At 39.6% G+C, this 27,329-nt stretch overlaps 1 protein-coding gene across 2 annotated transcripts in view; it reads right to left on the bottom strand.

Annotated features, from left to right (window-relative positions):
- Positions 1–27,329, bottom strand: part of LOC119734724 (lysosomal alpha-glucosidase-like) — a 53,359-nt gene that overhangs the window by 12,170 nt on the left and 13,860 nt on the right. For both annotated transcript variants that reach the window (XM_038208263.1, XM_038208264.1), the window contains exons 6-16: positions 26,663–26,901; positions 24,027–24,158; positions 23,422–23,532; positions 21,158–21,271; positions 20,035–20,119; positions 13,700–13,817; positions 4,691–4,824; positions 3,479–3,630; positions 2,978–3,126; positions 1,542–1,683; positions 371–599 (exon numbers count right to left, since the gene is read on the bottom strand). In XM_038208263.1, the coding sequence (XP_038064191.1) occupies positions 371–599; positions 1,542–1,683; positions 2,978–3,126; positions 3,479–3,630; positions 4,691–4,824; positions 13,700–13,817; positions 20,035–20,119; positions 21,158–21,271; positions 23,422–23,532; positions 24,027–24,158; positions 26,663–26,901 (1,605 nt within the window). The remainder of the gene's footprint in view (positions 1–370; positions 600–1,541; positions 1,684–2,977; positions 3,127–3,478; positions 3,631–4,690; positions 4,825–13,699; positions 13,818–20,034; positions 20,120–21,157; positions 21,272–23,421; positions 23,533–24,026; positions 24,159–26,662; positions 26,902–27,329) is intronic.

Genomic DNA, 27,329 nt, shown 5'->3' with positions numbered 1-27,329 from the left:
AGCTTAAAAATGCGAGGCCGAAAAATGCGAAGCTGATGGCACATATGGAACACCATACTATTGGTCAATTATCGGGGACAGACAGACAGACAGACAGACAGACAGACAGACAGACAGACAGACCGAACGACCACCAAGTGACATGTAGAAGCTCCTGCGAGAGCTTAAAGAAGGAAGTTCAGGAAAGACTTCAACTTGTGGGGTTCATTTGCCCTGTTTGCAATGGAACAGCCCATCAACTTACATCATCAAGTGATTAGCGGTCAGCAATCATGCATGCACGGAACCGTTACTGTTTGCCATGTTTTCTTTTTGACAGGGATGTTACACATCATGAATTGACTATGAATTGAACACTTAAAAAACTCACCCAGAGAGTCTCCATCATCCCAGAAGAGATGGCCACTACCAGGCCCATTAATACTTCGAGTAATTAGTAGGGTGAAACCAAGCTGGCGATATTCTGTGGTGGTTGTGTAACCTTCTTTATAGGGCAATTGCAAGGGAACGATGCATCCTTCACGCACATGAGCATTGATCTCATTGAGGGGTGCTGGTAAAGTTACTGCCTGAGTGCTGTTCACCTGGAAGTGAGTACCCTTTAAAAAAAAAATGTAAATAATTAGACCTCACTGGGTTTGGGGCTTTGTCATGATCACACGATGCCTATAGTTTGTAATAAGTGAAGGAATTTGACACAGGATGGGACAGCTAACTCGTGTATAGAAAATCCCAAGAGGATTATGGCAGAATAAGGCCCCAAAAAAAAAAATTCGGTCTCTGGTCAGAACAAAGTTCTGGAATTGATACGGCGGTGCGGCTTTTTTTTTTTTTTTTTTGCTTTTTTTTTTTCTCTTCAAGCTTGGATTGTACAGACAAGGTGAGGTACTATTTTGCTTTTTTGGTGTCCTCACATACATTGGTGTCCTCCATAATTTGCCTTGGTGCTGTCGATCATTTGCCTTGGTGCAATTTCCCATTCCTTGGTGCTCTTTGGTAAAAAAATTGAGGAGGTGCTGCAATAGAGGGCGCTGTTGGAGCTACCGCGGAACATTTTGGAAAAAAAAAGATTGACGCGCATGATTAAAATCGACGCGCGCGCTGACCAGAGACCAACTTATTTTTTTTTTTGGCTTAAGAGAAAGATAAGAAATTTTATTTAAACACTTTTTGTGTTTAATTCCACCCTCTCAGTGGCGTAAGCAACGTCATTTTTGTTGGGGGGTAAAACAGTTTGTGAAAAGGGCACTCGCAAATCCGTGCTGCAATGTACACAAGGATTTTTCCCTCCAGCACTTGACCTCCATAAAACTGGACAATCATAGACACTATCGGACAATAGGTGGTGCTTTTCAGGACAGCATGGTCGCGCGAAATTCCAAAATGGGCACACATAAAAGGTAAATATTGGGGGGGGGGGTTAAACACTGGTGAAAAATGGGCACTTGTGTACTAAAGGGCAGTCTTTAGAAACTATTTGGGACCCCCCCCCTCCCGTTTTGGCTAAACAACTGCCTCAGATGCAATGGAAGTTTGCTTACATGGTTAACACCAAACCATATTCCTTTAGGAAATATTCCAGTGACATTAGTTGATCCTTCTTCAAGAACGGGAGTGACAACTAAGGATGAGCCCAACATGAATTGCCTGTCCACATCATACAACTTTGGATCACCTGGGAATCTAAAAATAAAAGCAAAGACATATGCTTGATCAATTGCAAGATAGATTAAGTGTGATGTATGCATAAATATATCAATACATTAATAACTCAGAAAAAGAGTAGCGAGGTTGGAGGTGAAATATTGGTGGAGACCAAAAGGGTGAAACTCACTGACACACTATACACAATGTATATGTAGTTCAATGAACAAAAGGCTTTGAACTTGTTTTGCTTATTACTGGGCATTCACATGCCAAATCTTGGCATTTCATGATGCACATGGTCTGTATAACAGGATAGGTCACTCAAAAACACTCAATTACCATCACAATACTATTGCTTGAGGCTCTACCCATTGAACTTGAACAGCAATGAAACCACCGACAATTTTAGGTACACAAATGGACTATGCCGCTACAGAATCATCCGATTATCCACTGGATCATGAGCAGATGAGGCTACCTGTACCCAACCAGCCATGTGCTAGCGAGCGGTACGTTGGTACCGTTACATCATGTGCAGCTGTACTGTAGTAATACATGCACGGTTCACACACTGTATTACTGTGTGGCGCATGATTTTTTCCATGTCACAGGTCAATGTTTAACCTATTATCCAGCCGGAAAAGGCTGCGACCAGTGTTGGCCTAATGTGAGAAAATCATTCAAAACTCAATTTTTGTGGGACGAGTCGTAAACAAATCGGAACTTTTGTTGGAAAAGTCAAAAAGTCAAATTACCGATTAAAATCGGGAAAGTTTCATCTATGAGTTGTGGTCACAGCTGCTTTATCACTCACTCTGAGTCAAAGCAAGTTACTTAAACAGTCCCAGCCAGTCAATCCTGCTTTATGTAGGCTGGGAATTCTTAACTGTTGAAAACAGTCACTTGATTGAATTTGACTGAAGGACTGCTTGGCAGTCCTTCAGTATGTTTCAGTATGTCATGTATGTTTGCATAGGAGGGTTAATAGAAACTATTGAAACAATGTTGAAATAATAACTTGTTCCGGTAAAGAATTGTCATGTCACTGTACATGTATTTTGCATTTAAATGAAAGTAAGGTCAATAAATGTCATACACCTGAGACAGGTTGAAGTGAGCTTAAGAGATATGAAGCATTCAGGCGCGGATCTAGAGAGGGGGTTTTGGGGGTCGTTATAAGTAACAATGTGCTACATTATCTATATGCCCGCCTGTCCGCAACAATTGGATACAAGAAAATCTGTCGGGCCTGAAAACCCCCCCCCCCCCCTTGCAAAAATTCCTGGATCCGTCCTTGACTATTATACACACAAATCAAACACACACTTACTCAAAGAATAAGGGTCTAGCCACAGTGGAGCCTTTGCTATGTGCAAAGTGGAATAGGGTGTAGATATATGGCAGGAGACTATAGCGTATCTGCAGAGCATTCCTACTGGAAATCTGCATGTCCACACTAAATGCAGTAGGATCCTGATCCTGTATAGATACAAGTTGGATTAACCACATACAACTGTATATGAACAGAGGTTTAATTAATCCCTGCTACTATCAAACAATTTCAATTGGTGCAAAATGTGCTAACATTTTGTGCACAACCAATAGAAAATCAAGTATGAACTGGCCACTCAATATATTGCCAATTCTATCAGCTATAGGATTGTAGTAGTAGGCCTACATATATTTGTCTGCTGTATCTTAGATACAGGCAATATATCCTACAGCCTGCCTTGTAGTTTATGGATTATAAACAAATATGATCAGTGACAATCAGATCAATGACTTTGTGGTTGGGATGAACAGATTTGTAGCTCAGAAATTCTTATCACACCTTAGCTCCAATTGTGTTGTGATTTCGTGAAAAAGGATAGAAAGCCCCAAGCTGCATCCATCGCTGGCAAAGTTCTTCTGTAGTATTAAGATTGAAGCCACAGATATCAGCTCCCACCAGTGGTATTCCAAACAAATTGAAGGATAAAATGCCTGATGGAAAAAACAAACAAACACAGATGATCAATTCATATTAAGCTTGTCATGTATAATAGCATGACATACATGTTGTTACATACATGTACTTAAAGGTACTATACAACATTTGCTTATGCTGTAATGTTCATAAATATATGGATTTGGGGGTTAGCCTTGTATATTCATATACCTCAGACAATTTATCCAATCCCACTGGTCGAGAGCCTGTCATGTGGGTGGTTTTAAATAAGGGAATAAATGTGTGCTCCGGAGTTTTTTATCACTCTGTTTAAGACCGCTTAGAATCTGGGTGCTGATCGAGGGTAATTATCAGCACCCAGACTCTAAGCGGTCTTAAACAGAGTGATAAATACCGACCGAGCACACTTTTATTCCCATTCATAAATACCTTTTCGGTAAAAAAAAATCAAATAATTCGTTCAAAAAATCCCGGTTTTGTTCAACAAGTTCACTTCATGCTTTTTGAAACATCCCTCTAGCAAAATAATGGAGTGTTCAGCTGGCGAGTAAGATGTAAACAACCCTTTTTGGAGATTGACGCGCGCGTAGCATGTTTGGAGATTGACGCGCGCGTAGCATGTTCTGCGCAATGTCACGCATAACGCACCTGGGGCGTTGCGTTTTGAATTTAGAACTATAAAATTCTGACTCGCTGGTAGTGTTGCGCATGCCTACGTGAGGATTGTGAACGTTCAACCAATGAAATGGTAAGAGGCACTGGATTTTTAGGAGTCCACATTTTATGTGACACTGGAAAAGTGTTTAAGACCAGCTAGCCATGTCTTTATCATCCGTTTAAGACCAGCCACGTGACGGGCTCTCGACCAATAGGAATAGCTAAACTGTCTGAGGTATTTATGAATGGTTGATAAAACCCCCACTGGTTTTAAACATTTTTTTCCAGCACCTTTGCATTCTGCGCCATATTGCGTAGTACGGGTAACGCGCGCCAATCTCCATATCAATCTCTTTCTTTTTACAGGACCCTTAATATTCACAGGGCCCATCCATATAAAACAAAACATCAAATAATAGATGGTATATAATTTCTCACCTGCAATAGAATAAGCCATGTCTGGCCAAAGGCTGTAGTTATCTCCCAGCCAATGACCTGTATGCTTGCCACTTCCAGGAAATGTTGATCTTGAGATCACAAAAGCTCTTTTATTACGTACTTTAACCAGGGCCCTGAGAAGATCAAAGTGGGAGTTAATAATATACAAATATTGAATGCTTCGAGTGGTGTAGTAAAACTAGCCTCCCTAGGTGATCCATGGACCATTCTATTTTCCCGAGGCGAAGCCGAGGGAAATAGAATGGTCCATGGATCACCGAGGGAGGCTAGTTTTACTTCACCACGAGATAAAGCATTCAATATTTGTTTTATAACACTTCACCCACATATTCTGCTTGATTTTAATATTTTACATTATTTAAATCTGAACACAGTTGAAATAAACTTCAATTTCAATACAAAATTGGTGGAAAATGTATTTCTCTCTTAAAAACTAACCCTTCACGAAATGTTTGAACCCAAGTCTGTGGCGCGCTCTCTTTGGAATAATACGCGCTACGCACAACACGCAACTCGCACACCAGCATGCATTTGCACACAAATACCGCGTCGTGGAAATAGTACTTTGGTTGCTAATGGTATAGTACTTTGGTTGCTATGCGCATAGTACTTTTGGCCGTGCACAGAAAGATAGCAAAATTAGAAAGTAACATGCGACTCGCTCTCGGCCAATCAAGACACAGAATCTGTGGGTGAGGTGTTATAATTGTTGACAGCTGTGATGTGGGAGATAGACATACCTAGTACCTGAGAGAGAGTGATCGGTGCTATGTCTCCCTTGGGAGACAACATATAAAAATGATATTTATTACATATAATGAAATTCAATTTCACAACTAACACGAAATGCTCTTTCACATGCTGCAATATCCATAAATGTAGTTCCTTGAAAATGTCTTATTTGTTAAAAAAAAAGTTTGCACTCAGGTTCTAATACATGTACTCTCTGAATTACCATATGACCATTACCCCCCAAGAAATAAATATCCACAAAATGTGTTGTTATACCATGGTATTAGATTGTGAAATTTTATTGGTTGAGAACTGGTCACATGAGGTACCTTATGGACATCACCTCATGTTCATCGTTCTCAAAGATTTTTGACATTTGAGTCCCTGCTACTTTGTACAGCAGCTCGAATAGACCCTGGGAACAAGGTAGGTGATGTTCACCAGGGTGTGGGTATGTCAACGCAGACTCCTTTCATTCATCGGTTCCATTGCCATGAAAACTTGCTGATATCGCGCCATTGCTGAAATCTTCCCCTCCACGTACCACTTTGCCAAGATTGCTTAACATTATTATAACAAAGGAAGTCATGCTTTCGTTACAGATAAGGATAGATCTTGCTCAACATGGAAATTTATTGTGCATGCCAACTGCACATTCTCCATGAAAATGCGGACACATGCGGTACAGCCTCAACGATTTCTCTTAACAGACTTCTCTAAAGCATTTGACTGCATCGATCGCATGATTGCAATATCAAAGTTGCTTGAACTGGAATTAAACCCCCGTCTAGTATCGTGGATTGCCAACTTTCTAACAGATCACAAAGGGCGAAGTACAAAGAAGTGAAGTCAGCTTGCACACAACAACCGGAGCTCGCCAGTATACGAAATTTGGTCCCATCATCTTCCTTTCCTTCATAAATGATGTATTGAAAAGTGTAGGCCTACAGGAGAATCAAAGTTGTCGGATTCCCTTAGTTTACTTGCGGAATGGTTGGAATGGTTGTCTACGAACAAAATGCGCCTGAACCTTAACAAGTGTGTAACAATGGATGTATCCTTCGCAAAAAAGCTTACGTCCAAAATGTTTTTGAGTTAGATGAAGTCGCTATCCAGCAATCCAACACTGTTAAGTTGCTCGGGATCTTCTTACAGTCAGACCTAAAATAGCATGCGCATGTCACATTTATGATTAAACACGCCAACAGTCATCTGTTCCCATTACGGTCTTTAAAACACTATAAACTTTTGATGAGAGATCTCATCACGCAGAGTATGCTGCTGCTGTCTGGTTTGGAGGCCTAACAAAGGAACAAAGTGTGAGTCTAGAGTGTATAGAGAAGCAAGCATGTAGAAGTTTACTGCACAAAAATTATGGGCAGTACTCAACATGTAGAAGTTTACTGCGCAAAAATTATGGACAGTACTCACAAACACTTGAAGACTGTCAGCTTACCGTTTGGAAAGTAGACGTGTTCACCTGTGCTTGTCATTTGTGAAATCCATACATTTGAATATGTTTGTTTTGCTTCTTTTTGTTATTTTGTGTGTGCTTGTACCTGTCTGTCTGTTTGTCGTCCTTTGCTTGTTTCTGTGTCTAATCAAACGGTACTGTTGTAGTTGGAGAGCCTCTCGAAAAGTTTAAATAGCTTTTTAGGCAATCCCTCAGGCCTGCATATGGTACAATTTAATGTTTAATATTTTTCAATGTTTTTGTTTGATAGTTTCTTGAATCTTAAATTTTTTGTAGTTTGTCCTTTTGATCTTCATTGTCGGTAAAATTGAAGAAAAGGCTCGAAGTTACCCAAAATAAATTAGTCTGGTTTATTTTAAACATGGATTCTAAATCACATATTGGTCAAACAGAATTGAACCAGCTGGGCATGATGATCGTCAATGACCATGTTACACAACTCAAGCTGAATCATGTTTATAAAATTTTTCATGAATTGGCACCAGACTACCTCTGTCATAAATTTAGGAAGGTTTCAGATATATGCATAATTATTCCACCACGGGTAGTTCCACCACTTTTGTTGTTCCAAAAATAAAAGGGCCAGTGTGCAATACATTTGTATACCGGCATTCATGAATGGAATTTACTTCTCAACAGCATCAAATGTTCCAACAATCATCCTCAATTTAAAAGGGCAGTGAAAGAACATCTCTCTTCTCAGTCAATTTTTTAAATAGCCAAGTTTTTAATTATCAGTCTTTTCCTGTGTAATTTGAATGAACTTTTATTATTGTACTTGCAGGCTATGTTTTTGTTTTGTGTGTGTGTGTTTTTAAGGATCCCAATGGAAATAAGCCGTCTTAAAAACAGCTTTATGGGTTATCCCTTGGCTTTGTATTTACATGTAATAAGTTCATCTTTTTATGCACCACTGTATGTTTGTTTGTATAAGCCAAAATAAATAAATAAATAAATAAATAAATAAATAAATAAATAAACTGTCCTATATTTTTATATTGTAATTGTCTTGTTTATTACCTGGGAAATTATCTAATAAATAAAATAATAAATAAATAACATAACCCATCTTCAAAGCTCCATCATTTTCTACCTCCTGAGAGACCGAGAGTCCACCAAACGCGAAGTACCGCAACCCAGACTGAATATCGTTGAAGGACAGAAGATTCAGAAATATCCCTCTTTCTCTTTTGTTGTATCCTTCTTAATCATATAGGCAACCTACTTATTGTAAACTCTTACATTTTGTGTAGTTTCCCTCTACATATATAAAATATCACCCTTTCCTGTATTTAATTTCTCAATTCTCTTTATAAAGAAATATATATTGTTATATGAGTGACGTGTATAAACTGTTCGTTTTTTAAATGTTGTGAATTGTGTAATTTTCATCTTTTGAAATGTTTGTGTAAAGTCATGTAATTCAGCCAGTTAGGCAGCGATGCTGATTCTGATTAATACAAACCATTATCAATTCACTTCAAACGTATAATGTTTCAATGAGTTTAATATGAAACATGACGGACAAACATTAACTTATTATAAAAAGACTCTTTGCTTGTCCCTGAGAGGTCAGCCTATAGACTTCTTTGTACCTGACCAACCGACCGACCAACCAACCGACCGACCGACCAACCAACCGACCGACCGACCAACCCCAACTATCACCAGTGAATAAGACTTGCATAAGTCTCACCTTAACCTACAAGTTTGAAACAGGTTTACCCAATGACAGCAATGAATGGGCTAAATCCGGCCCATTGTGTATGCCACATGCATGAAAGGACTTGTTTGCATTCATAAATACATGGGCCATTTTACCCATTCCTATTAGTTGTGGGCCTGTCACATGGGTGGTTTTAAACCACAATTCTTCAATAAAAATATGGTTCACCCAAGCTAGGTAGAGGGATGTTTCACAGAACATCAATTAAAAGTGTTGGAAAGGGATCATTGGAAATTTATAATTTAAACAGGAGCCCACAATGCCGAATGCGCTGAACGGGGAGTGCCTCAGCAAGAATATCATGTACCAGGCCACCGTCACGAGCGAAGGCAGGAAGGAGGCATACGTCAGGCTAACATCCACAACCTTCAAGGCAAGACTGGCAAACCACAAGCAGTCATTCAGATCCGAGAGCAAGAGGGCGCAAACAGAGCTAAGTAAACATATATGGGGCTTAAAGGACGAGGGGAAAGGCTATGAAATCAAATGGGACATTGTTCAGAAAGCACTGCCATACTCTAATGTAAACAAGAGATGTAATTTGTATACATATAGCAGAGAAGTACAAAATCATATGCAGGCAAGATTTAGGTACACTAAATAAGAAAAGCGAAATCGTCTCTAATTGCAGGCATCGAGACAGGTGTGTTCTTAGTTCAGTGATGTAAACACGTACTAACTTCAATGGTGTAACGTGCGTAACGTGTACGCACGCTTGATTCGAAATGAGGGGAGATGCTACTTGTATTATATATTCTCTCATTCTGCTGATGAGTGCCTTATGGTATGAAACAGTCTGTCCAGAAGAAAAATATGCCAAAGTTTGATTAACTCATATCCTGAATTTTTTGCATAATATATATTCATGTGTGTATCAAAAGTCTCAAATCAAAAATTTCACAGGAGGAGGGCTCCCCATAATAAAAAATAATTAAATATATTTATTATAATAAATATACATTATCCACATCCAAACCCCAATCACATCAAGTGAACTCAAAGTTGACCCATTCAGCCAAGTTGAATACAAGAAAGCAAAGACAGCTTTGGTAGAAGGAAAGAGCTGTGGCGAAGACAACATTCCACCTGAAGTCTTAAAGACGTGCGGGCTGGACAACACTATTCATGGATTCTGCTTCATTGACAGGAAGCATGCTCGACCAGTGGTCTGTTTTAAACATAGTCCCTATACCAAAGTCAGGTGATCTCAGCCACGGAGGGAACTATAGAGGTATCAGTTTGAGCTCTGTAGTGGTAAAAACCTTCAACGGGATGATTCTCAACAGAATAATACCTGCAGTTGACATCCATCTGAGAAACAACCAGAATGGCTTCAGGGTTGGAAGAACTGCCATGGGACATATACTTGCCCTTCGACCGATCATAGAAGGAGTAAGAACCAATAATCTGAGTGCAGTAATAACATTCATAGATTTCAAAAAGGCCTTTGACACCATCCACTGAGACAAAATGTTACAGATTCTCAGTGCCTACGGAATCCCTAGTCAACTTGTAATAATAATAATAATGGCGTCTTGTATAGCGCTCATGTCCGTCACAAAGTGATGCTCCTGGCGCTCTTATTATTACCCTGGCTTTAGCAAATAGAAGCCATTGGACTAACATTGGACATTGTAAAAGCCATTGGACTGACATATAAGAACACCAAGGTAAAGGTTATCTCACCAGATGGCGGAACAGAACCAACTGACATCCTAGCTGGCGTCCTGCAGGGAGATACTCTGGCACCCTATTTGTTTGCAATTGTGTTGGACTATGCCTTGAGAATGGCAATAGACGGCAAGGAAGAAGCATTGGGATTCCACCTGGTAAAGAGGTGCAGCAGACAAATTGGGCCAGAAGTAGTAACTGACTTGGACTTTGCAGACAACATAGTTCTCTTGTCTACTTTAAAGGGTGGAAACATCCATGGGAAAAGTTGGTCTGAAAATGAACGCCAGAAAAACAAAATTCAAGACCTGCAACCATGAGCAACCAATCACCATCAAGACAAACAACAGTAAAAGGGAGAGCAAGTCGAAGACTTCAAATATCTAGTGTCATGGGTGGCTAGCACCGGAAAAGATGTCAAAGTTAGGAAAGCTGCAGCTTGGAGAGCTACCCGGTAGTAACAGCCTTGGTACAATCTGGAAGTCAGCTCTCCATAAGAAAATCAAGCTGCGGGTCTTCAGTGCAACAGTGGAATCGTGCTGACATACGGCTGTTAAGCTTTGAACAGTCACTTCCAACATCGCTGAAGAGCTTATTATTATTATTATTATTTATTCGACCATCACAAAAACAAAACAAAACAAAATTGAGTAAAACGAGCATAAAACAACAAACAACAAGTACAGTAAGACGGTAGCGGGGACCTGGGACGAAAATCTGAATACATGACGAGACAAATGACAGTTATGTGGGTCAGGGACCGCAAAAGTAAAATGAACTACTATTACCCGCAGGTATGCAGCCCCGCACATAACGTTGAAAAGACAGATTACAAGCACAGAAAACAACGGCCCCCGCAGGGGTGATCAAAATGACAGCCAAAAAAAAGAGAGCAATGGGTTGACTTAAGTTACCGATAAGAATGCCTGCTTGAGGGCCCTAAGGAATCGAGGAAGGGAGTCGACAACAGCTGAGTCTTTGACATGAGGCGGTAAAGAATTCCATATTCTAGGGAAACTGCGGGTGGGGGAATGAAACAAAGCTTGTGTGCGTGAATGAAGATGGCGGAATGTAAGCACATCTGGGTGGCGTGGGTTGATTAGGATGTTGTTACTGATGGTCTCACATTGGCATAAACCGTGTAAACATTTAAACACAAAGGAGCATAGTAGGTATTGTCTTCTGGACGATAAGGAGAACCAGTTAAGCCGGTCAAGCCTGTCCTCATATGTCATCTGACCTCGCCGTTGTTTTAGGGCAATTCGGGTTGCTGAACGTTGCACACGCTCAATCTGTTGTTCTTGTGATAGATGGATGCTACACCAGTATGCTCAAGAAGGCGCTCAACATCCACTAGAAACAGCACATCACAAACAAGGAACTGTATGGAGACCTTCCAAAACTCACTGACAGAATTCGCAAAAGAAGAACACGCTTCGCTGGTCACTGCTACAAGAGCAAGAACAAACTCGTAGCAAAGCTGATAGTTTGGACACCGAAACACATTTTTTACAAGCAAAAACATACTGAAACAGGACACAGGGCTTAAAGCATCTGATCTGGGGACTGCCATGCAGGACAGAAGATACTGGTGCACTGTCGTGAGTCGGGAAGACTACCCGAAATAAAGCAAGTAAGCAAACCCCAAGCTGGTTTTTAATGTTTGTGTTTAAAACCAGCCAAACACATGTTTATTCCTTATTTAAATCCAACTGAGAAGTGTTTAAAACTGACCAGTAATAAATGAGGCTCCTGAATCAGGACGAAAAATGTATGCTTTCGTCTTTGTATTTTATTATTAACTTAAAGAGCATAACTAATCTCTAGAGTTGGAAGGGTTTGAAGTTTGAGAAAATTTGATATATATGATAAAGAAAGTTATCTTAAAACTTTTTTTCATTGAAAAATGTTTGTTTTTTTTGACAGAGAAAAACAAAGTATGTCTTTAAGAACGAGTCTGCTCACTGGCACATGTATCATATTTCATGCATGTTCATTGTAACAACTAGCGCTGCATGCACACACTCATGTCCCGTGCACATATGCACCATCATGCATGCACACACATGGCTGACCTCATGGGCTACTCCATACCACACATACATGTACCATCTACCTTGTAGGTTATATCATGGAGGATGGTTATATGGACTCCATTCACAAACTTGTCCCCCTCAACAATTATAAAAAGAGAGATCACCTGACCAACCTAAAAAATCTGGAAATCTCCAGACGGCATTTTGTTGTTGTTGTTGTTGTTGTTGAAATGCCGTAGTTTTGCATTTCATTAAAAAAAACATACGTACATACCTAACTGGTAGTACAGTTCAAATTTACCGTGTTTTGATGGATGGTGTAATGGAGGTTGAGACTTGGAGCATGTGGTGTATCTACTTACTGTACACATCGTATCTTCAATGTGTACATGCACTGTACAGTCATATCACATTGGCGTGTGCAGTAGTACATGTTGATCATGTATATGTAGCCTAAACAAACATTTCGTGTACATGTACATTGGTAGAGGGGAACTAATAACCGAATGGAATCCTTGACAAAATATTGATCAAAGTTACCGCATAAGCTTCAAGAAAATAGGACACATTGAATAGAAAATTTTAAAAATTAATTTTTAAACAAAAATATAACTCATCAACAACGAAAATCAATCTTCTAAAGAAATCACTTTTGAAAAATATGGTTTGCTGGTACCCACTATTCACTTTGTTCACTTGGCCAGACGGCACGTTGTATGGATGACTACGCGGTGTTTGTCCAGTCCATGAGGCGATGTTGGGAACAAAACAACATTTCAGTTGCATCGCAAAGATATCTTTGAAATGGCAACCCGAGGTTGTTTTGTCGGATATTTTTGTCTCACGGTTGCATCAAGGGCACTTACAAACTGTTTTTCTGGAACCTATCACTGTGTTGCGTGACCTTTGTTTTTGCTTCCTTCTGTTGACATTTTCATGTGAGGGCAACAAAACATTTGTGGGGGGGGGGGGGGCCTTAGGGAGAGACCAAATGTATACAAGCAGTGCCTGACGCTCATGCAAAGAAATAATGGGTTTGTGCACATTCAAAATAAAATTAGTCGTGCATACTTTGCAGCTACGTGTGCAGCCCAGTATTCCCACTTCCCACCAATCCGACGTTTACAACTGTTCCATAACAATTCACAAATAAGAGGTGTTCAGGACACATGTAATTGGTACAATTGAATCATACACGGATAGAATGCATTTCTCATCATCATGAAAACTATCTTTTTATGAACATCATCTTGTTACAATCACCAACTGCTATATATACGATACATTATTCACAATGCAGACCTGTGACAAGTCAGAGGTAACCCTGTATAGCATAACTATCAACTTACTCATTTGTCCCAATAGCTTCAGAATATCCATACAGACTGTGAAGATCATAATGTTTACCAATGGACTGGATAGCTGAAGCACAGACAGTCATTGCATCAAGACTGCCACCAAGAATAGCTGATAATGCAAAAGAAATTACAGCATAATGTCAACATTTCATGTTTGATAAACGTCTGAGTATCCTCAAAAAGGGACACACTTAAAATGCTATATTAAAAAAATATTTGTGGAAGAGTAAAATAATGGTTCAGGAAGATGAGTTGAGATTAGTCAAGATAAGTTTGGCTTCAAAATGTGATTACAGCAAAATAAAAACAAATTTACACTGATTAAATCTAGAATTCTGACATTATATTTCAGTAAAGAGGATTACGTAATGATTTACTAGAAGAAACCAAATCATATCAACCAAAAATGGAATTTAGTAAAAAATTTGAGCGGCTTGATATTTCAGCATTAGCAAGCCCTTTTTCAGAGGCAAATGGCAGAGTAACAAGAAACAAACATGAAGAGGACACACAAAGCACCAGGGTTGGGTGAAACACAAAGGAGGGAGGGGGGGGGGGGCGCAGGACAGACCAGTTGGGGTGAAGATCAGAGGGGATAAGGGAACAAAGGAGTAGGTGCTAGGAACAGGAGGGGTAAGAAGGCAGGAGCGATACAGGGGGAACAAAGCAGCGAAGTAATGAATGTGGTATTAGTGACAATGGGGGAAAGAGGGGGTGATAATAACATTACACATTTATTACCAGTCACTCGATGACGTCATTATGACGTCATTTCGAATTTTGCATACTAGTAACATTATCTACCTACCCACCAAGTTTCATGGCGATCGGACCTACCCATATATGCATTTTTTTTATCGCATTTTTGATGACATCATAATAACATCACAAAAAGAATTTCAAATTTAGCATGTTGTGTTCGTGAGATATGGTGATAATCACAATGACATCATCATGATGTCATTTCAATTTTCATCTATAACAAATCCCTTTCTAAGTGCCTAAGATGACCAGTAGGGGATTCAAATCATTTGCCTGGCTATCAGTCATCATGGCAAGACCTCAGTTTAATGCTCAAGGGCAAATGATTCCAATCCCCAATCACAGCCCTTTTTCAAACCATGAAGGATTTTACAGAGCTTACGTAAAAAAGCACTGAACTTGATTAAGGCAAGGAACTTGGTCACAGTATCCCCCCCAAAAAAGGTGTTGTGATTAATTGACCATTGTGCAGTGAGGCTTGAGGGCAATAATTATCACTCACAATGGTTTATGCCAATGATTAGGAGTATCTCCAGAATTAAAATATTCATAATTGACTTCGTGTTTTTGATGTTATTTGAAAAAAAAATTTTCAAATGAACCACAAAGGGAAACTGACTAGGTGAATTATTAACAATTGAAAAGTTGAACAAATGTATTGACTGGAACAGGGCCTTGAACCTGCAACCTTCGGATAACCGTTCCGGTGCTCTTACCAACTGAGCTATCCAGCCCTATGTTGGCGGTTCCCCAATTAGTCAACATCTTTGTTCAAAGGGCGCTAGTTAGAAGCTGTATCATCTCTGAGTGATCCCAGTTTGCTAATTCCCAGGTCTGTATCGTGACTTTGGGCGTTATCCTGCCTGGCTGTATTGGCATATACAGGTTTATGGCTCCTGACGTGACCCAGGTTTGGGTGGCTTTGATTCAATAAAGCATGGGCAGTTCAAAGGCTTTCCTGGCATAACGAAGATTCTTGAGAAGCCTAGTTTTCAAGTTTTTCTTTGAGGTTTCCTTATTTATTTCGAGTTTCCGTGGTTTTCATTGAAAAGACATTGAACATATGCTACTAAAACTGTGAAAATGTATTGAAAAACTGCTTCATTTTTTTCCGTTCATTTTCATCATATTATGGTCGTTATCATCTTGATCCTGATAGATTTTGGGACAACTTATTTTCAGCCTTTACTGAACAGCGATTAAATAAATAGGGAAATGTATATGCACCAATCAAAGTTGATCTTTTCTGATACAACTGATAAAAATGCATTTAAAAAATTATGAGTACCATAATCATGCGTGAAAACTTATTCAAGTTGACCAAGCATAAAAACACCAGTGCTTCGTCATCACTCGATACAAATCTTTGGAAATTCTAAACACAGTGTGTCACATTGTTATTGCACATCAATCGAATGAAAAACAAGGACAACATCAATCACAGTTTACCAAGATGCATAGTTTCAGAATTGTTCACGCAATATATTGTTATCCATTAAACTTTCTTCCGTCAAGTGGAATGGTTTTTTTTAGTGCTTCGTGATTGATGTTAACGTCTCAAGTTTGCTTCCTATGCGCAATGGCAACAAGGTGTCTTGACTAGAAGTTGAAATTATTTTCTGATCAATTTGCACATGATATCTCTCCTTTATATTTTTACAAATAGCCTGTTTATACAGTGATTATTCACCGTAATGACATCACCGTAAAACATGGCTTTTGCACAGGGACTGATATTTTAGTCGATCTGGATAGCAAAGTAAAGTCCAGTGCCTTGCATGAAGGCAACTTTCAAGCATGTCAACTGCATAGGTTATAAATATTGAACAGTAATGCCATTCTCTTTATTAATAGTAGCCAGAGACACTTTCGTATTCAGCAAAAATCGAAGCTCATCACCTCTGAAATTGCACATTCGTGGGATATTGCCATTTTGCAATAGGCTGGTTTCGCGCAAACATTACTGTAGTGATTTTGAATTCAGGAGGCGGGATTCAGACCTATGCACATCGTGCATATAATTTGCACACTTTAGGAGGAAAGCCTCCTAATGTATTCAGGATTCACTGCTAGCTACTGGACAGTGGAGGGACAGGGAACCTGACTATTGGTCTAGGAACCAGACTAGGGGAATTGTCAGGTCAGGGAACCAAACATCAGGGCTGGGGCACGTTTTGGCACTGTGACCGTAAACATGTTTCTGGTTCGCGGCCGTTTTGGCGCTTCAGTTACACTGAAATGACGTCATTGTTTGGACCAAAGTTGAACCGAGGTTTCCGGTCGGTTCACTTATGTTTCAAGATGGCGGAAAGGTGAACAAGCTTAGCAGACGATGTTACTTTTTACCATAAATGGGGTTTAAATAGTGGGTTTTTACCTTCAATTTGTACGAAAGTTGATACAGAATATCAGGCCTCCTACTCTTTTTAGAACTTTAGGGAAATGCTATAAAAAAACTCCCACTTTTGCTTTGAATGTTGTTAATCATGTCCGGTCGCCGTGTGATTTTTTGGGGGTTGTGTGCAGTCATGTAGGCAGTAACATGACTTCATGAACAATTTTCCGGTCAGTCGTTTTCGCGGTGCACAGGAAACATGTTTCAGGTCATGGCTGTGACGTCAGAAACATGTTCCAGTTCAAGGGCCGCCAAAACGTGCTCCAGAATTGTCAGGTCAGGGAACCAGAGTAGAGAATAACAACAGAGGGCGCTAGCTGATGACGTCTAACGCTGTGAAAACCAATACAGGCCAAGCAGCACTGATTTTTTTGGGGAGACCAAGAGGCACACCATGACATAAGAAAACAGGCGTTTCTGTTTTCTACCCTCAATGAAGCAATTTTCCATTCTGAGCACTCTGGCTTTGAGTAGAGGGGGCGGAGCAGCATTTTAAATTTCATTTTTGAACAGCTGAAACACCCCTTATAAAATTTTCTATATTGAGATTGTTTCAAATAAATTATACAATTTTCAAAATTAGTAAAGGTTTGCCATATTAACGTGACTGATCTATACGATTTACCCAAACTCCCTACAGTATATTAAAAAATCATATAAAAATTTGAGGATTCAGGACTGTTAGGGTATAAAAAATCACATGATGACATCATCATTATGTCACCTCCATTTTCACGCAAAACATTGTTATGGTTTGATACACGATAACCCGCCGCAGCAATAACCTGCCGCTGCGAGAGGGCGCTATCACGACCAACCAATATCACCCACGAACCCATCGGAACAACGTCTAGGCCAATTCGTACTGGTTGTGTAATGCGCGCTCAACTGTTTGGCCTATTAAAATGCAGTGCACATTCAAAAAAATTCATAGTAGTTCCGAAGCTAACTCTCAAATTTCTTCCAGTAATGTGAAAGATGCAGCAAGCTGGACGAATGTGCAACTTCACTGGTCTGCTCTTTTGTTGTGTGTAATAATAATAATAATAATGCATTCTTATATAGCGCATTACATCAAAAGAAAAATCTCAATGCGCTTTACAAAATTAATCGCATAAAAAAGTCATAATAAATAGTCACTAAATAGGAAGTGAACCACTGAAACGCAAAACCTTTCCAATCTATGAAGTAAAATGGAGTAATCAATGGTATCGAAAGCAGCGGTCAGGTCAAGCATAACTAAACCTCTTTCTGATTGTCAAGTGAAATCAAAATATCGTTTTGGACTTTCAACAGTGCCGACTCAGTGCAGTGATACTGGCGATAAGCAGACTGAAATTTGGATAACAATGAGAATCGTACCAAATATGCATAAAGCTGGTCGGCAGCTAATTTCTCTACTAATTTGCCAACAAAAGGAACATTTGACACAGGTCTGTAATTACACAACCCATTTGGATCCAACCCAGACTTTTTCAACAGCGGTCTTATTATAGCCATTTTCAGTTCTGATGGAAACACACCTGACAGAAGGGATTTATTCAGAATCGATGACAAATACTTTAAAACATAAGGAAGACCAGATTTCAGAAAATGAGTCGGGATTGGATCCAAAACACATGATTTGGAATTCATTGATTTCATGAATCTGGTTAGAACACATTCGTTAATTGTACTGAAATTCGTGAATGATGAATGACCAGGTTCAGTGGATACGCATGAAATATCACCCGAAACATGCAGTTGCTTTTAAAGACGCAATATTTTGCTATTAAAAATGTCAAGGAACTGTTCGGCTAATTTCTGATCACCATCGTGCTGTGGCAAATTCTTTGCTGCAGCTGCCTTCTTGCCGATTATGTCATCTATTATAGAGAATATTTTTCTCTGGTTGCAATCCTGGATTTTATGTCGGTAGTACGACTCCTTGATCCGATTCACAGTTCGATTGTGTGCTGACTGCTTGGCTTTAAAAATCTGTTTGTTTACCTGCAGAGGATTAGTTACCCAGTACCATTCCAATCGACAAGTTTCTTGTCTGCTCTGACGGATCGCATCACAGAACCACGGCACTCTGGGTTTCAGGAGCAAAACGATCCATATCACATCCGTCCTTGTTAAATCCTCCATGTGGAAGTTAAAATCGCCCAAGATCATCAGGCGACCCGGTCTAATGACAGCTATTTCTACCAGAGATCCAAACTCTCGCAGCAATTTGTTAACGGTGGTTCTGTTCTTAACAGATGGGGGAGAACGATATACTGCAATAACATGAATGAGGTCTGACGAATTCCTTATACTTAAGTCCATCAACTCAAAAGAATTATATGACGGAGTGTGATGTCTGTTCACAGCTAAATTCTGACGCACAATTGCAGCTACACCTCCGCCTCTGGAACAACTCCGCGGACAACTATGAAAATCATATCCAGTGAGCATTGAACGAAACTGATTCACAGTAAGCTGTTCGTGTGTAGTATGTGTGGGACTGAAAATGAACTGGAATTGACTGCAGAAGTCGTGCATGCGCACTAGTTTCCCCCATTTTTAGGGGGGAGATTTTAGGAACTGGCCTAGACGTTGTTCCTACGGGTTCGTGAGTTATATTGTTGGTCGTGATAGCGCCCTCTCGCAGAGGCGGGTTATCGCGTATCAAACCGTAACAACGTCTAGCCCCTAGACTCAGTTTCATTAAGATACAAGTCTGTTAAATGTCAAAAGCGGCACCAAGAATGAAACATGTACAACATCTATGGGATTTTGGATAGAAGCACAAGAAGTGAAAAAGAAAATCAAAACAAAAACAAAGGGTTTTCTTCAACCATGCGGAAAATCCAATGCTTTGAAATTGAATTAAACTCATTTTTGTACACAAATTATACATTATGAGAAAGGCAGATATAGTTAGCATAGTTTGCCAAAATGAGATTTGTTTTATCAAACGCATCAAACACAAGTTTTCACTGCCAACTAATACAGGTAAATCAACATTCGTTCAGGAATAGACCCTTTCGCATAGTTTCAAGCCACAGTTTGGTTGGTTGTCTATGTTAGGTTAAGTTTAGGTAATAATTTAACAGACGAGAAGCAAATCAGGTACTTGATTGTAGTGTTAATGCTATTGAGATTATTTTGGTCCAATCTGTTTATATAAACAAAATATACATACAGGGTGTGTATGGCGGGTTGTCATAGGAACTTTTGGTGCAGCCATTTATAGAGCCATCCACAAAGTTAGAAGGTTCATTCATGTCCTGGTAATAGAAAAATAGTATTTCAAGTTATTAATTGAAGACCTTTCCACTATGAATATTCTTCAATCCACCAGACTCTAATACTATGCAGTAAAACAATTGAACTTTTGTTTGTACTTTATGACATCAATCCCCATGTAATGTAATGGTGGCTGGGTCCTTAAAAGTAAAGCAAAACAAGACATTGGAGTTTGTTTTGGGGGATGGTTGGATGATTTTGGCACAAAATCACTGTGCATACATCAGTATATTGTTGATGTACCCTAACGTGGCGCAGCCCCTAACATGGCACACTTTGATTTTTCGTCTGTAGCGCCTAGCTAGAGTAAAAGTTTTAAGTGAAATTTCATCAAGTTCTTAACACTCCCATTCATAAATTCCGAGTTTATCTACCTGTTACAAAGTTAGAAGAAAAATTCATTTTGGCGTGATTTTCCAATTTTATTTTGAAGTGCAAAGTGAACCCTTTGGAAATGCCCCGAAAAATAATTTAACAAAATTCTGACAAACTTCTGGTTGGGCATGTAAGTAGAGATAATAATGGTTTATCAGAATCTATCAACTTTACAGGAATTCTTAAATGTCAATTTGGAATTTTCCGAGATTTATTCAAGTGCGCCACGTTAGGGAACACTCTGCCAATTTGTGCCCAATTTCCGGACGCCACCGTTTTTGAATTTCGGATTAAATTTTATGAAACCAAAATTGTTCACAGAGGTTAAATAGCGAGCATTAATAAGGTAAAAGTACCAGTATTTTACTGCATGAATTTAAGGTTTGTCACCAAAGAGGTTTAGCAACACTACACGAGGAAAGTCGGGTAAACGTCGAAGTGCGCCACGTTAGGGAACACCACCATACAATTGTTGCCTGCTGTGGCAGGGTCTATGGTGTTTTGTCTTTAGTCTTTGGAATGAGAGAAACCTCTTCTTTAATTGGAGGCGAACTATTGTTATATCATTAACAAATGTAATACTATGCAATTTTAGAATTTATTGTAGCAAAAACGATACTAAAAAGACCAACTTGACTACTTACAATCCATAGTCCATCAAAGGGAACTTTGCCATGGAAACTTTTGATTTGATCCAGCCACCAGCTCTTTGTCTTGTTGTTGAAAAAGTCTGGAAATACAGTGGGTCCTGGCCACACCTTCAATACCAACATGACAACAATAATGCATTAATTACTTAATCTCAGATCTATCGCATGAATAATCCTGCTTTTTCAGTAGATTCCCGTTATAGCACTCCTTAGGGGACTGAGTTTCACTAAGGGAATAAATGTGTGTTCAGGAGGTATTATAACACTCTGTTTAAGACCGGTGGGAGTCTGGATGGGTGATAATTACCTGAGGCGAAGCCGAGGGTAATTATCACCGATCCATACTTATCACCCATCCAGATTATAATTAAAAGAAATTCCCTTAATATAATTTGAAATCCCTTCCTCTATCTACGACAATTTGTCGGGAGATTTCCCTAAATGTACTACGGAAAAGTATTACTTTTAAAGACAAGTATTGTTCTTGCACCAGCATACTTTAACGTGAATACTCAATCACCATAGTGATTGCATGAGATGCGAGGTTCGGGGCCACTGAAGTGTCACCACAGAAATGATATTTACATCTTTAGATTTACCAAAATTCCATCCGCATCAACGTTCACTCGTAACTTGTGTTGAACTTTTTACCCAAACCTTCACAGGAATTTTACAATCACATCCTAATATTATCTACAATCGTAAAAAAACCAAGAAAAACCTACCGTTCAGTGATGCACTGAACGGTAGGTTTCAGGACGCCATTTTTCCTGACGCAATACGGACAAATATTAAAAACTGGTCCATCATAAACGAGATATGCTGGGAATGTTCCACTGGAACGTGCAATTGAACACGTATTCCCAACCGTTCCGCTGGACCATTCTCGCAAAGGGATTGTGCTGTTCCAATGGAACGGTCCTCTGTTCCCAATGGAATACCGGAGCGTTCCAGTCCGGAAACATGCCGTTCCAATGAGAACGTTCCGAGCGTTCCGTCTTATGAGACGCTCCCTAATTTGAGAGCGCAATAACAGGAACCATTTTACATGTTTCATATTGTTTGTCGGCCAAAAATTAGTGAGTGTTATATCCGGAAAAGCGCTGTAACTGGGAGCGCTATAACCGCAGAAAAATGTACGCAATCAAATGGGGAACAGCTGGGGAAATGAAAAAAGAGCTTAATATACGGAACAGCGTTATATCAGGGAGCGTTGTAATGGAAATCTACTAGCACTTGTTATATATACACTTCGTTTTGTTACATTATGCCTTGGATACTGTAACTTCAGTGGTCTAGAACGGCAATGTGTGCAGTCTATAACAAAGACTGTTTACTCCATACACACTGCATTGCATATTACCTCATACACACTGTGTTACCCATACATGTAAAAATCATCGGGTACACCACGAGGTGATGGATCGTCTATGGATTTGGGCACACAATACCTCATTTCATGGTGCGAACAACAAAAATATCTCTTTAAAATGCATTGCATATATTGTGCATGTGCAAAGGATGCATGTGTAGGGCCCATGGGCGTCGCCAGGATTTTTTCTAGAGGGGGGCAAAGCACATTTTCCCCCCGAAATCCCCGTACTTTTCCAGCATATTCTCAATTTATCATTTTTCGAGGGTGGGCAGGGACATTTTGGGCACCCCCCCCCCCACCCCATTAAATTAACAGCAACATGATTTCGCGCCTCTTTTTTCTTTCTTTTTTCCTTTTTTTTTTTGGGGGGGGGGCTTTTTTTAGGGGGGGGGGGAGACAAGCGCCCCCTTGCCCCCCCCCCCCCCTCCCGACGCCCATGGCAGGGCCTGCACGTCCAGCAACAAAGACATTCTCCTTTTGGGGGGGGGGGAGAGGGTGGGATGCACTGTCACATTGTACTCACCTACCCCCATAGGCTCAGATGGTACAAGGCAGCATCTGCAACTGTAACTTCTGGAGCCCTCACTGGGTCCTGGATCTCCCATACCATTAAATCCAGGAACCAATGTTGCCTACATTAAGTTTATTTCTTGCTACTTTTTTAAAACTGAAACTTTGTCGTTGTTGGTTCTTTACTCATGGGTTTGGGCATAAAGAATGGTTACTTTATTTGGAACCAATTCTTTTGGAGCCAGAACCAAGTGCAGTCATTAACCCAATCATATTGAAACCAGCTAAAGCCAGAGACCTGCCAAAACACATAATAGTGAGATATTGCTATACAAGGAGAGCATAACACATGCACGTTGACTCGGTTCTTTACCTCTCCTACTAGTGGTTTTCCAGTGCTGTCTTTCACAAATACGTCCTGTGCTATACCGGTATCATATGGTGGATAAGTACCAGGAGGTTGGGTGCTACTTATTCCTGGATCCTGGCAAAAGATTTAAGAAAAGAGTGTATTAAATACACATACCGCCCCATGAAAAAAATTGTGTACTCCTATAAGTGACCATGGTTAACGAGTTTAACAGAAATTTGGGTGCCCCCCTCTGTAACATCCAGCCCCCACCCGCCCCCTATGGAGAGAACCCTGGCTATGCCACTGACAGTACTGACTGAAAATGAAAGGAAATGTATGTGCAGTCTTTAAGTGCCAGTAAATGTAACGTGAAGTACATGTAAAGCAGGGATACTGTGGCATGGCCAGGTTTGTCCAGCACGACTGCCTGCAAAGAGCTATGAGAGGAGGTTTATTGTGCATGCAGACTCTTAAACAGGGGTATGTACGCAGAACTTGTTTTGACATTCCAATTTGCTGCCCAACCAGAGTCAAATCAAGTTCTGATAAAAATGTCCAAACCGAACCCGAACCGAACCCGAAACCTAAGGGCTCACTTGCAGGACTTTGAATATAATATAACGTACCAGAATTGGAATGAAGTGCATTCCAGATGCATGAAGATACTTGATCATGTCAGGTAATCCAGCAAACGTTGAATTGTTGACAGTAAAGTCTTTCCGTCCATCTGCATATTCGATGTCATTCCACTGAGTGTCCTTTCCAGTAAATAAGTATAGATAATGAAAAGACCAAGTGAGGTGCATACAAATAAAAACAGTTAGAATTAAGGGATACTTAAAAGATTGAAAGCTAACCTTTCCGTGTCAAATCAACCTTGACTTCTCTGTCAAAACTAATCGGCAAAGCTGTTTACAGGACATTTGCTACAAAACACTTGCCAACGAATACTTGAGTATCATTTTGAATGTCAGGAATTATCTGTAAGTGAACTCAAGGACGAGGCTCCAACTACCTCTCTCCTCAACAAAAGAAATAATAAAGGAAATAATACCACCAACGACAATCTGATCATTGGAAATGGTTGGCAAAGACATTTTAAAAATGTCATCACAACTATAAAGTGGAAACTTTGTTGAATGGGAGCACAAAGAATTATCAGTTTTCTGTTGGAAGTTTTAATAGCCAACTACAAAACCCAAATAGATAAAAAAATCTTTACAATTTAGTGCATTTCTGATTGTTTTAATCATTATACATATCCGATCGGTATTTCTGTTTACCTTTAGCAAGCAAATACGAAATCCCTCATACAAAGATATAAAGATAATCAATGATTATGTATGGCATCTAGATTACGTACATCTATACCTATAAGCTAAGGATGTGACATTTACACGTTTTAAACGTTTAAACGAAAACAATTCCAATCCATTAACAAATTCCCAACAAACGTTGAAACAAAACTCGAATTTTAGGAAAGGGGCCTACGTTCACTGTTCACGCAGTCTTCCTTTGAATTAAACCTACATACAGTAGATGTAGCACAAATAATTAACAATGTTTTATTTACAAAACCTTTGAAATACTTCAACACTTGATTTCATTCGGGGCACACGTAAATGTAGTTAAGTTTTTACGTCTTCAGTGACTGCCATAGTTGATTTACATGTATGTCAATCACACCGGTCTGCAGGCATCATGCGTCAGCCTTTGTGAATAGCTAAACGATTCTGAAAATATTTGCTAAACATTTACAAACTAAACGCAAAATCACATCCTTGTTATAAGCAAGCACGTCTCTCTGTCTCTGTCTGTCTGTCTGTCTGTCAGTGCCGTGTGATCACCTAGAGAGTTGAAACTGATAGTTAATGTACATGAGGGGGATAGACAACATTTTTATCCCTAATTAACTGTCACTAATTAAGTAATTGGATACTTTCCCTTTACATCTTACAGCACATAGAGATAAGCAGCAACATGGCAAAGCAGCCATGCCTCTGGTAGGCACATTGCATATAAGCATCCTCACATGGTAGCTCCTATCATAACACCAGTTGGTGACACTGATGCATGCTGACTGACACTGATTTAGGTAATATGTTCTGACTGTGCAATGAAATGCAGACTTAGGTGGGGAAAATGTATTCAGTATAGACGTTTTCAGCAGCCACAACATACTAAGACAATGTAGACTGGGGGGGGCCATAAATAGGCTTGGTTGGAAATGAAAACTATTTGAAGAATAAAAAAGGGATGCCCTTAGAATGTAACATTCGTAACAACAAAAACATAATGTTTCCATAACATCAAAAGAGTTTTTGGAAAATGTCATTTGTATGTTTGTTAACCCTTTCATGCCCACATTGTTTATTGACTTGGCTCTCCCCAGGACCAAATTGTTTGCTCAGTCATGCGGAAATCACAAGAGCGTGAACAAAATGAGCACGAGTCAAAAACTCACTTTTTTCAACCCAGATTTTCACTGCCAAGGAGTGATTAAAATCATAGGTGTTGTGTGTTAAGTTTGTTCCTTGAACCTTACTCTTTTATGTGATGTAAAAATGAAGTCCATGCGTGCAAATATAAGAAAGTTATGCCTTTTTATTCATCTGGTCCCAATTATCAAACTGCAAGCCATTTCACCACATGACCAAAGGGCACTCCATACCTCACATTGTGCGTGGATACTTCTGACATGTCTGAAGCACTTCTCTCATTTTTTTGTAATGGTAACACTATGAATAAACTACACCATTAGAACGATCCGAAAACACTCTTTCAGCTGGTATATAGTTGATGTATGGGCGGCCAAACACATCAACATGCCGCCTTTCTGAAAAGCAGTGAATATATCTGTGCTGAGGGTGTTTTGTGTGTGGTTTCCTGGTCGACTAAAGTCGCCCATGGGAACCAGCAGGGGGGTACTTCTTGACAAAAGTCGCCCATGGTAAGGAAAGGGTTAACAGTGAAGCTATCTATTACAACATAGTTATTCCATTAAATTCTTGTAAGAAACTCTGTAGACTTTCTTCAATGAGCACAGAAAGTCAAAACCTGTCAGAATGTGTAATGTCCATAACGCTATATCTCATTAATAAATTCAGCTTACACTAAGTGAACCACGTCATGTTATACATTGATGCCCAAGCTATAGCTCTACCAAATATACATAAAACTACCCCCCAAAAATTAATTGGTCAGTAGCCTCTAAATGCAACGGGCATACATTGGAATTTCCCTTATATCTCAATTCAAATACCTGTGGAATTAAAGCAGCTTTCATCCGCTTCACAATCTCCAGGGTTCTATTTGATGATCCATAGCCCCAGCGACAGAGATGAAAACCAAGACCCCAATAGGGTGGCATTAAGGGTCGACCTATGACCTCTGTGTATTGTTGAACCACTTCATCAGATCCAGGACCCATGAAGATGTAGAAGTCAAGAATACCACCAATAGTTCGGTAAGTCAGAGCAGGGGCTGGCTGCAGTACTACCTCTGGTTGGATAAGAAAATGTGATTCCCGTCAGTATACAATTTATAACAGATTTAATGATCTATTCTTTAAGATGTGCATGACAAAAAAATGTAAGTAACGGTGCATCTTGATGCCAGATCACACATGTACAAACACTAGCAATTAGGCTCCCTCCTCCATCTTTAGGCCCCTCGCTTTAAACAAGTTTTGCAAAACTTCCACAAAACATGCATTGTGAGCACGATGTTCACTTAATTTGGAAGTATTTCAAAAACTGTTACAAATTGACCTAGCACCTTTTTGAAAATAACTAGTCACAGACTTGTGTTGTAATGACTCACTTGTAAAGACTTGACCATTTCCTTTTTCAAAGACTGTTTGATTTAACTCACTGGATTTATTATACAGGGTGTCCCAAAATATGTCCCAAATATGTATCGATTATTAG

The sequence above is a fragment of the Patiria miniata genome, unplaced genomic scaffold (assembly GCF_015706575.1).
Source record: "Patiria miniata isolate m_02_andy unplaced genomic scaffold, ASM1570657v1 HiC_scaffold_28, whole genome shotgun sequence".
Classification (NCBI taxonomy): domain Eukaryota; kingdom Metazoa; phylum Echinodermata; class Asteroidea; order Valvatida; family Asterinidae; genus Patiria; species Patiria miniata.
The sequence above is the reverse complement of the archived record's forward strand: the minus strand, read 5'-3'. Positions and strand labels throughout refer to the sequence as shown.